This window comes from Pelecanus crispus, chromosome 18 (genome assembly GCF_030463565.1).
Source record: "Pelecanus crispus isolate bPelCri1 chromosome 18, bPelCri1.pri, whole genome shotgun sequence".
Classification (NCBI taxonomy): domain Eukaryota; kingdom Metazoa; phylum Chordata; class Aves; order Pelecaniformes; family Pelecanidae; genus Pelecanus; species Pelecanus crispus.
Window position 1 is genome coordinate 1141027 of NC_134660.1, and position 11380 is coordinate 1152406.

The 11380-nt window shown below is 45.7% G+C and overlaps 1 protein-coding gene across 2 annotated transcripts; it reads left to right on the top strand.

Moving 5' to 3' along the window:
* Positions 1-8950: 8950 nt before the first annotated feature.
* HOXB8 (homeobox B8) lies at positions 8951-10565 on the top strand. 2 transcript variants are annotated; one of them, XM_009477900.2, is made up of 2 exons: positions 8951-9371; positions 10258-10565. In XM_009477900.2, the coding sequence occupies exons 1-2, from the start codon at positions 8951-8953 to the stop codon at positions 10563-10565; spliced, it is 729 nt and encodes a 242-aa protein (XP_009476175.1). The 2 variants fall into 2 exon arrangements, with proteins under 2 accessions (XP_009476175.1, XP_009476176.1); XM_009477901.2 differs by having other exon boundaries at positions 10261-10565.
* Positions 10566-11380: the final 815 nt, after the last annotated feature.

The window sequence follows — 11380 nt, forward strand, 5'->3', positions numbered from 1 at the left end:
AAAAAAAAAAACCAACAAAAAAAAAAACAACAAAAAACACCAACCCAACAAACCAACCCAACCCCAGAAAAGCAGCATCCCCCCCTTCCCCCAGCTCCCAGCCTCCGCGGCCGCGCACCCCCGCTGTAGTGCTGCCAGCTCCCCCAAACACGAGGGGAAAAAAAAAAACCCTCCCCGGTTCCCATCTCCGCCTGTGCATGCGAGATGTTGCTTATTCTTCTTTTTTATCTTCTTAGCATTGCCACATAGGAGGCAACTTGGCCAAAACTGCAGCTCCTTTTTGGAGACACATGCTGGGTTTTGTTTCTGTTCTCTTGTTTTCTTCCTCTATTTCCCCCCCCCCCCCGCCCCCTTCTCTTTTCTTCTCCCCACAGTGTAACGTAGACACAGGCTCCTGTCTGAGCAGCAGCTTTCTCCGCTTGCGTTTTCTCCATGGAAAGCAAGACGGCAAACACAACTGGCCACAAACACCCCTGGCCCGAGCCCCCCCAGACCCTCGCTGTCTTTCTTTCTCCACCTAAGGACAATGATTCTCTCCAACACGCGCAGCTCCCCGGCGCACACGCCGCACTCACACTCACACTCGCACGTCGAGGTGGCCAAGGAACCAGACGATTTAATTAAACCACTGCAAGACAGACACATTCGTAAGACTTGCGTTTAATTGCACCCAACAAATCATTTTCAATTCGCCAACTTTATACCGGGGTAGTCGCTTAATGACAACCCAACTCCCAACCGCGCTGGGTTTCTTTCTTTTTTTTTTTTTTTTTTTTTTCCTCCCTTTTTTTCCCCCCTCCCTAGTTTGTTTTATTATGCGGGATTTTTGTCTGAATCGTGCCATGGCAGATATGTGACTTTGACCTGAAAGTTTAGTAGGATCTTTACAGGCAAACCTCCTCATCTGGTAATTTTATACTGGGTCACTTGGAAGAGGAGAAAAGACGGGGAGGGAGGCGAGAGAGTGTGTGGGGGGCACTCTCAGAGCCGCATTGTAAATTATTTAGGAGAAAAAGGGGCGGAAGAACCCCTGCCAACTTATTCCTAACTTTTAGAGGAGAGGAAGAATGGGATTTTCTAGTTAAAAAACTACCTTAGTAGAGCTATAAGGGAGGGGAAGGTTGTGTTCTTAGTGCTAGCATATTTATAATTTATTGTGAATCGACTTTTCCTAAAGCAGTAGGCTGTTGCAGAGATGAAGTGCCAACCCTAGCCTGTGTGTATTCCTCCCCCCTCCCGTTCGCTGAGATGCTTTTAATACTTGAATGTCGGTGGGGTCTGCTCGGGGTGGGCTTGGGCTTTGGGGTTTGGGGGTTGGTTTTTTTGGGTTTGGTTTTTTTTTTTTTTTCCGCCTGCAGCGAGCTCCCGGCATGTTTTCCCTTTGCCACCCGCCTTCCCCCGGGCCCGGTGCCACGCCGGGGCCGGGCCCCGCCGCCTCCCCGGGGAAGGAGCCTCGTCCCGCGGGTGGCACCGGGGGACGCGGCGGCTCCGCGCTGCCCGCCCCTCCTCATCCTCAGCCCGAAGAAGCCTTTCCAGTAACAAATATAGAGCTTGCCGCTCCCACGTCATGCCGGCCGGAGCCGAGCCCTCATCTGACAGATCCCTGGAGCTTTCTCCAGCCCGCCCGTGCGGGACTGGTTTCCCTTTATCTCTGTAAGACTTAACTTTGTTTTGGGAAGGGGGGGGGGGGGGGGCGGGAGGGGGGGCCGGGGGGGTTTAGTACCAGTTGATTATATGGTGGGTATTGTAAACCGTGCTCGTGGTTGTGTTTCTGTGAATGTTGAAGCTCGTTTTCTGTTTCTACTGTGGCTTTTTAAGTATGCGAAGAGTTCTGCAGTTGATAGTGGATGGAAAATATCGAAATAAACCTCTCTCGTTTTCTTCGTGTGCAAATCTGTATATTTAGCTGCCAGGAGGCTTTCTAGGAACAAGGCGAGTGGAAGGTGGCTTATTTTAATAGGGTGGGGAAGAAAAAAAACAGAGAAAAGAAATTTATTTCTGCTGTATATCTGAACGAACCAGTGCAAATCTGATTTCAGAAGCGACTAAACCTGTGTATCCTGAGCGTTCGGGTTTGTGAGACCACTTTTATCTGCTGAACAGAGATTGCTCTGGGAAGAAGCGATAGGCAGATTTGCGTTTTTGGAAAGTGTTCCTGCTTTTTTTTTTTTTTCCCCCTGCCCCATGATCCAGAGATAAGAATCAAGTAGCTGCCCCTCGCTGCACTGAAATTTCCAGCACTTCGGTTCCTCTCGAAAGGGGTAAAAGAAAAAAAAATTTTCCACTGGACAAGAAACCAGACCTTAACAGTTTAAGACCATTCCTCAGAAAGTTTTGGGGGTTGTTGGGGTTTTTTTTTTAATGCCTAGACTTTCTCGTGTAAAACTTTCCATCACGAAGTAGCTCTTTGGGGGCTTCAAAATTTAACTGTTCTGTTGCTGGAGGGAGTTAACTGTAACTGAACCTCACCCTGTGTCAAAGCCCCTAATCTCCTTCCTCGAAACTCAATTAAGAAAAGCAGTTTCGGAGAGATTTTGAGCTGGGGAAAAAAAGTTGGTGGCAGCATATTTCTCTAAATCCGGATTTATTTAAAAAAAAAAAAAAAAAGATAGTGGGTTGAAAAAGGTGATTTAGCTGTGTTTATGCTGGGCAGTCAAATTTTTCAGTTTTGTTTGATTCTTCTCAAGGATGGATGAATTTCAAATCTGCTCCATGCTGAATTGATATATTCCTCATATCTCGAACTGAGTGCGGACTTGCCTAAATCCTCATTACTATATTTTTCAGAAGCGTATCCATGACTTAATTGATGTTTGCAACCCATCGGCCACTGGGATCTAGAAACGTTTTTCACTTCCCTTAGAATCGTGGTAAAGAGCGGATATTTTTAAGACGATGATATAAGGTTCTTTTTAAATAGAATTTAAAATGTTAGCTCATTTTATTAGGAAATATGCTTACTTTAAAAATGTTGGAAAAACTGTCTTCTGTAGCATCAGCCCGGATGTATTTTCCAGAGATGTTTAATGCTCCAGAATAAAAATCGATTTTAGAACAACAGCACCTATATGTCATTGTGTTATACTGCTTCATCTAAAATTTCAGAAATATTTTCATTGTGTTTTCCTGCGTTCTTTAGTGGCTCGTTAAGTGTATTATAAGAATCAATTTTTGCTTAGGTTTAAAAAAAAAAAATGTCCAGAGACAAATGGAGATCGTTCCTCTCCGGTGTAGCAAGTGCTTACTTGGTCCCACGCAAACTTGCTGCGTTTCCACTTTTTTTTTTTTAATTATTTTATTTTTTAAAATTGGAGATCGTCAGTCTCCGCTTACATTTACCGGTGGTTGCTTGGGTTTTATGTTCGTTCGCTTGTCTGTATGTCTGGGTTTGAGGGTTTAATCTTTACATTCCCGCACCAGCCTTAGGGGACCAGAAGTGCAGGCGCGGAGTGGACTGGCTTTATTTGACTTTCTTCGGTTTATTCCCCTACCGCCCGAGGAAAACGTGGCTAAAGAAAAATTAGAAACCCAAAACAAACAGTGGGAAACCCCACCCCGCTTTCCCTGCTTGGCATCGCCTCGGATTTGACACGCGGTTCCTTTTTCCAAGGGCTCAATGAGCGGTTCCTATAATTCCGTCTCTAAATTCGTTTGACATTTTATTGCTCGTGAAGAAATACAAGCGCTTGGAAAGTGTTTCTATCTCTATATTTAAAAAACAAACAAACCCTAAGACCTGCTCAGCCCTGCAGGAAGCAGGTAGTGAGAAACATAACCGAGAATCTCTTTCCACTAATTTTTAACATAATGGGCGCTCTAAAGGGCAATATTTCACTTCTTAAAAAAATCCTTTCTTTGGGGCAGCTCTGAAAAGAAAACAAAAGAAGAAGAAAGATATTTGGAGCTTACTGAGGGAAGAGAGAGAAAGGGAAGTAACTTGTCATAAAAAAAAAAGGAAAATTCAGTGCAGTGTGCTGCAATAAAAGAATATGACCGCTATAAAACTTTATAGGGTATAAATTTCTGAAGGTTAAGGAACTAAACGGCTGTAAAGCAAACAGTGCAAGAAAACTTTCAGGAACTCCTAAATTACTACAACGACTTGGGAATGTGGGGAAACCCAACGTGTAAATGCTCTTGTTTCTGCTTCAGGCACATACAAAGTTCCCTTTTTTTTTTTATTTTATTTTTTTGGCTAAGGGAGGGGGTAGTTAAAAGATTGGGGGGGGGGAGGAGGGAGAGAAAAGGTGGGGAGGGACTTTTGCTAATTTATTCTTCTCTTGCAGATGCCGTGAAAATCCAGCGCTCTGGATGATTCCCTTTGTTCTTTTTTTTTTTTTTTTTTTTTTTTTTCCTTTTTCCTTTAAAGCAATTCCAGGCTGCCAGAATGCTGAGCCATGCACACCACAACAACAACAACGCGCACACACACACGCGCGGGCACCCCCCACTCACACACTCGAAGTTCTGGCGAGACGTCTGGGCTTGGGAAGCTCTTTATCGGTTTACAGCCCCGGCCTTCCCCCTCCAGAGCAGAATGACCAATTGTTTAGTCTCGGAATTTGAAACAATAGCGGTTTTCAAAAGCAAACCCATTTTCCCTCTTTTATTGCGGGGCCGAGCGGCTGGATGGGGGCGCGGCCGCGCAGCCCCCGGCGCCGCGGGGCGGGGGGGAGGAGCCCGGCGCCCCCTCCCCCCCCTTTTTCTCGCTTTTGGCCCGTTTTATTTCCCCAGATCCGAAAGGGGGTACCCGTCCCGCTCCCCCTTTTTTTTGGTTTTTTTCCCCTGCCCCCCCCCGCCCCCGCGCGCCCTCAGCCCGGGCTGCGGCGCCGCGCCGCGCCGCTAGGTGGCGCCCTTGCTCCACGCTAGGCGCGCGCCTCCCGCGCCCGGCCGCGCGGCCCCGCGTAACACCTTGACTTCATCGCGGCGTCACCGGGCTGCCCCGCGGCGCGACATAGCGCGACAGGGGCAGCTCTGTCGCCGGGTTTCGAGGCCGCATCTTTTTTTTTTTTTTTAATTCTTTTTTTTTTTTTTTTCCCCCCCGCGGGGGTAAATTACGTCAGGCGGAGGGGGGGACCCCCAAAAACCAAAGAGTTAATCTGCCCGGCTCCGCGCTGGGATGCGCTGAGAGGTGGGACACGCATCTTTTTTAAATGTTCGTTTAAAGGGGAGGGGAAAAAAAAACCAACCCAACGCAGAAAGCGTGTTTTTTTGTCTGCTGGTCGTTGGGGTGGCGGTGGGAGGGCAGCTTAATTATCCCCAAAGAGGAGATTTGCGTCTGCAAGGGCTGGCAAGGAGCGTGGCTCACAGGTTTGGGGGAGAAGGGCGCGCACAGGACATTTTCCCCGGCTCCGTTAGGACGAGCTGCGCCTCCCCGCCCCTCCTCTCCCGTGCGGCAGACCCCCCCGCCGACCCCCCCGCAGCTGCCTTCTGCAAGTTGAACCGGTCATTCCCGTGTACTTGCTCCGTCTCTTGCAACGCCACTGCTCTTTGCCCAAGGTCTTCGCTTAATGTGCTGGGAAATATATTTAAACGCTACAAACCAGCGAATTAACCCGAAATGCTGTTATCTTACCGCGTTTTGTGATACGTATAAATGCTCCCCTGCTGCAGCAGCAGCAAAAATGTAAACTCCCAACTCCGTTAGCTCGCTTGTATTTTGGCCTTTGTTCCTTCAAAATTGCAAGACAAAAATTATTCAGACGTTGCGGTCCTTCAGCTACAAATTCGAGCTACAAACAAAATAGAAAGGAGCGGTGGCGGTAATTTCAATATAGGTTTTTCTTTCAAACTGTTACAAACAGGTATTTTCCGAATAAATGTTTCTCCGAAGTTAGGCAGGAAAATACGGCCGTGGCCCAATGAGCAGCATTCTGGGGAGGAATGTAACAAATTAAACGCATAGCCACAGCAGAACAGGATGCGATATGTTGTTTTAAAAAGCAAAGTCTAAGCGGCTCAAGACTCCCTTTAAATGCTATAAAATGAAATAGAAATGTAAACAGAAATAGATGGGGAAAATAAAGAAAAATCCTGCCCTCGTGCAGTCAGCAAAATGCAGAGTAGTGAAAAGTTAAGGTTTACCTAGGAAAGGATTTGGGGTTCTTTTTTTTTTTTTCTTTCGTGTGAATTCCTAATAAATCTTTCCTCCACTGGGTATTTATAAATTATCTTCTCTCTCACAGACACACGCGCGCTCGCACACACACACATCCCCACTTGTTTTTTCTTATAATAGAAACATTTTCCTTTCATCAGGAATCTGAGTACAGTATATGAATGATTTAAGATCCGCCATTGATTTCTGGTGCATTGGTGAGTTACCATCGCATCACGACCATAAAATTCGACTGCACTTGATAAAAATGTTAACTTCCAAGAACAACTTCACTCCCGCCTTCCTGGGGTCCACGTACGAACGGGAATTCCTGCTATTTTTTGCTTTACAAACTTGACTAGATGGGAGCCTACACCTCCAAATACACACGGAAGAAGATAGCTTCTTTTCTAGAAATACTTTAGTCGATTCTTCTTTTTTTTTTTTCTTTCTTTCTTGAAAATTCTAGCATCGAGCATCCCCACGCCGGGCTGCACAGCTCTATTTACTTATGTGCACCATTTCTGGGGGTTTATGTGCAAAGAGGAAACCAAAATCTGCTCAATCGACAATAAAAGTGTTGAGAAAAATAAAATGTTAACTTGTCTTTTAGGGGGAAAAAAGCCTTAATTATACCACTGCAAGTACTCCAACAACAATAATTACTTGAAAAGGCTCTTAGGCTCGACTGAAATTATCCCTATACAAAATAAAGGAAACGTATTTACTTAAATTATATCTCTAAGGATGGGTTTAAAGTTTTATTCCGTTACTATCTTCGTTTCCTTCCTTTCTTTCTCTCTCTCTTTCTTTCCGTCTTTCTTAATTCCCTGCCTATTCCCACTGCCAGCCTTAATTCCAGTTTGGTTTGGGGTTGTTTTTTTTTTTTTTCCCCAAAGCCCTGGGAAGACAGACTAACCGAAACATTTCAACTTTTTCCTCTTTTCCATGTTGTGAAGGTTGAAAATTGTCCCTCCGTTGAAGGCAGGCACGAGGGGAACCGTCTTTAATTCACCTTCCTCGCGTCCAAACCGCGCGGAGGGATGCAATGGGAAGCAGCAGAAATCTACCCAGGGCAAAGAGGGGGGAAAAAAAAAAATAACAGAGGTTTAAAAGAGTGTCTTTAACTCCTGTTGAAGGTTGGAAAATAGAGCTGGCATTGCGAGGGGCTCGGAGGGCGTCGTGGGCGTTAGGCAGGCTGGGGCAGCGCTGGGCTCGGGAGGGCTCGGTGGCGATATTAGCTGAAAAACGTCTCGGTAATATTTGCTGACTGCGATAAATGAATTTCAAAATCTACCCCCTGTGTGTTTAGATGGTGGAAAATTGCAGCGTTGGCATCTTAGGGGTAAGTTTGCTCCGTTGTTACCAAATGCCAATAAAACAGAAAGCCTCTCTGCCTTACCCCACCCCCTCGTCTCCCCAGTTTCCAGCAGAAGTATCGTGGAAAAAAAAAAAAAAAAAAAAAAAAATTGGAAGTTATTGAGGAGGGGGCGAGGTAGGGAACAGCCATCAGTTACCGACCATAAAGGTTCTGCTCGGGCTGCGATAAGGCGCACAATACTCGGAGTTCGCAATCATCCCCGACCACGTCTTGAGCAAGTCCTCGGCGGGGGAGGAGGCGGGGAGGGGGCTGCGGGAGAGACACAAAAAGTCAATGTTATATATGAAAAACTATCATCATTTTAATTCAATATTGACACCTCAACATCTCGCTGTAATGCGGACGGGTCCAATCGAAACCTCTGGTTTATAGCAGTAGAGGAACGAACTCGTAAAATCCTAACGGCTTTTATGTAGTGCGGTATAAACAACAACAACATCCCCGGCTTTATGGCGTTTTATAGTTTGTTAAACAGTTTACAGCCTTTTTTGGGGCTATTACAAATGCAATTCCCTTCATGTGATAGTTAAACCTTTATCAATAATAAGGAAATTGATCATTAAAATGTTAAATATGACTACCTCGTTTGTTTTAAAATATGTTTAGGGTAAGAAGCTGTATGATTTGATAACTTGTATTAAAATACCAATTACATTTATAGGACCTTTTAAAACTGGTAGCAATTAAATCGTGTTCTTTTACAGTTTTCCAAAGCGACCCTGACATTTAAAAAGGCTAAAACTGCCTCGTTAAAATTTTGAAATTAACGACTGCGAGCGCTTCTCTTTAATTTTCCAACACTCCCCAAAAATCAATCTTTTGGGTGGTCTAGGTATGTGATTTGTTGTGAGGCGAGCGATATCTCATTAATGTAGGTAGTTAAACATATTTAATCCGTATATTCACCCCACCTCCTTCTCCCTTCCCCTCTCGCTCCCTCTCTCTCTCTCTCTCTCGCTCCCTCTCCCTCTCTCGCTCCCCCTCGCTTGCTTTTCCTTCTTTATTCTCTCACACTCTTCCTTTCACAATCATGCAGTGCAGAGTCCGTGTGGAGTAAGGAGAAGCCAATAGGATGAGGTTTTGGTAATAGATGCAAATGATCATGAAAAGACACTGCAAAATATGAAACAACTCATTTGCGCTGAAGTAAATCACTGAAAACTGTTTATGAACTGGCATCTCTTCTTGGAAATGTAAAGCGAGAACTCTTTAAGTGGCGATTTTTTTTTTTTTTTTAGGGGTGGGGGGGGAGGAAAGAATTCAATATCATGCAGGCTTAGAGTTTTGATTATATCCTCCTTTTATATTCCTGGAAATCACAAACTGTCGTTGCTTAGCATCTTAGCGCTTTCTTTTTTTGCTAATAGATTCCCGTGGTCTGGTTTGGTTGGCTTCTTCTTTTTTTTTTTTTTTTTTTTTTTTTCCTTCTCCTTTTCTTCCTCCTCCAAACAAATATTCTTATTTAAATTAAAATGAGCTCTTATTTTGTCAACTCACTCTTCTCCAAATACAAAACCGGGGACTCCTTGCGTCCCAATTACTATGACTGTGGGTTCGCTCAGGATCTTGGGGGCAGACCCACGGTGGTGTACGGACCCAGCACGGGGGGCACCTTCCAGCATCCGACCCAAATCCAGGAGTTTTACCACGGAGCATCCTCACTCTCCAGCTCCCCTTACCAACAGAATCCCTGCGCCGTGGCGTGCCATGGGGACCCCAGCAACTTCTATGGCTACGACCCCTTGCAAAGGCAGAGCCTCTTCAGCGCCCAGGAGTCGGACTTGGTGCAGTACACGGACTGCAAGCTCGCTGCCAGCGGCCTTGGAGAGGAGGCGGAGAGCTCGGAGCAGAGCCCTTCTCCGACCCAGCTTTTCCCCTGGATGCGACCGCAAGGTGAGGCGAGATGGAGAGGACAGCGAGGAGGCATTTCCTGAGCCCATAAACAGCCCTCCTGCTTGCTTTCTGCCCCTCTCGCTCGCTTGCTTTCTTTCGCTCCCTTTTTCTTCCCCAGTGACTGTATTTTACTGCTTTATGGGGGTAAACTTTTGCACTTGTAAATTGCTTTATAGTTTAATTACCCTGAAGGAGACCTTTTCTTCTGGGGGCTGAGCGAGCCGGGCTTTCTGTGGAAGGAAGCGTCCTTAAAGTTTATGGCACTTTTATAGCCTTAAAAAGCCCCCTTCATTTTTGTTTTGCGTTTGATTTGGGATTTCGGTGGTGCTGCTGGCTCTCCCCGGGCTGCAGATCTTTTTTGTTGTTGTTGTTGTCCTTCCTTTCTTTTTTTCTTTCTTTTTTTTTTTTTTTTTTTCGGGATCCCAAAGAACCGGAGTCTGTTGTTGTTGTGGTGGTGGTGGTGGTTCGGGTAACACCCGGTGTGGAGGTGCAGGCTTTAGCTGGGCTGCTCGGAGTGGGCTGGTGGGTGACCCCCCTCCCCCCGCCACCATCACCCCTTTCCTTTATAACCATCTTCCCTTTTATAATATTCTACAGGAGCCTTTCCCTCTCCCTCTTTGCCTCCTGCCCTTGCTCCTGCGAGTCCTTTCTTCCTCCCCCTCCCGCGCCTGTGTGTGTGCGAGCGGGCGTGAGTGTGCGAGAGCGGGCGTGAGTGTGCGAGAGGGGGTGTGAGGGTGTGTGAGTGTGTGTGAGGGTGCGAGCGCGGCTGTGCGAGCGGCGGCGAGTGTGCGAGCGCCTGGCTGTGCCCACTGCCGAGCCTGGTTTATGTATCTTTCAACCTCCTTCTCTTCTTCCCCTCTTCCACCCAACCTTTGCAATTCCCCAGCAGCCGCTGGACGGAGGAGGGGGAGGCAAACCTACAGCCGCTACCAGACGCTGGAACTGGAGAAGGAATTTCTATTTAATCCCTACCTGACCCGCAAACGGAGGATCGAGGTCTCGCATGCCCTGGGATTGACAGAAAGGCAGGTCAAAATCTGGTTCCAGAACAGGAGGATGAAATGGAAAAAGGAAAACAACAAAGACAAGTTTCCCAGCAGCAAATGCGAGCAGGAAGAACTGGAAAAACAGAAAATGGAAAGAGCCCAGGAGGTGGACGAGGAAGGGGAAGCACAGAAGGCGGACAAGAAATAAAAGGATTTTTAAGGACTGAAAGGCAAGCGCTGCTGGGGTGGAAGAGCCCCCGAGCCCCACGTTAATGGCAGTTAATGTAAGGGAGGGGTGGGAAAAAAACCAACAATGCATAGAAAAGAGAAAGGAAAAAAAAAAACCCTTTTATTGCTGTAAAACAATATAGCTGTAAGCACCACTTCCCTGATTATCCTTTGATACAATGAACAGTATGCAAAAGTGATCGGGAGGTCTCTCCTGCCTTTTGCCAGTTATTAACTAGTGGTAGTGTAACGCAATAGCTTATGTAAAACATGACTGTGAAATTCTCTCTCTCTCTCTGTCTTTCTCTCTGTCTCTCTCTTCTTTCCTGGGGGGTGGGTTGGTTAACATAGCTTTCAATGCTATAGGAGTTACGTGAAATTACATTTGTGCACTTTTTTTTTTTATTTTCCACCTTTTTTGTTGTGGTTTATCTGTATGTACTGGAGGTAGCTATTGAAACAAACATCCCAACAACATGAAACTGCCTATTTATGCTATAGTTATCTCTCTCCTTCTCTCTCTTTCTCTCTTTACTTTCCTTACTTCTGTTCTTTCCTTTGGTTCGGGATTTTCTTTTTTTTTTTTTTTTTTTTTTACGATTTTTGAATGTCTCTTCCAAAAAAAGGGAAAAAAAAGAAAAAAAAGACAAGAAAAAAAAAAGCGTTTTTCTCTCCTTTAGTTAGCATGCGCACAGTGAAGCAAGTTGTAAAGTGATCTTTAGGTTAACTGTGAAAAAGAATGTATACTGTATACGTGAATTACTTTATTGGGGGAACTAATGATATATTTTGTTG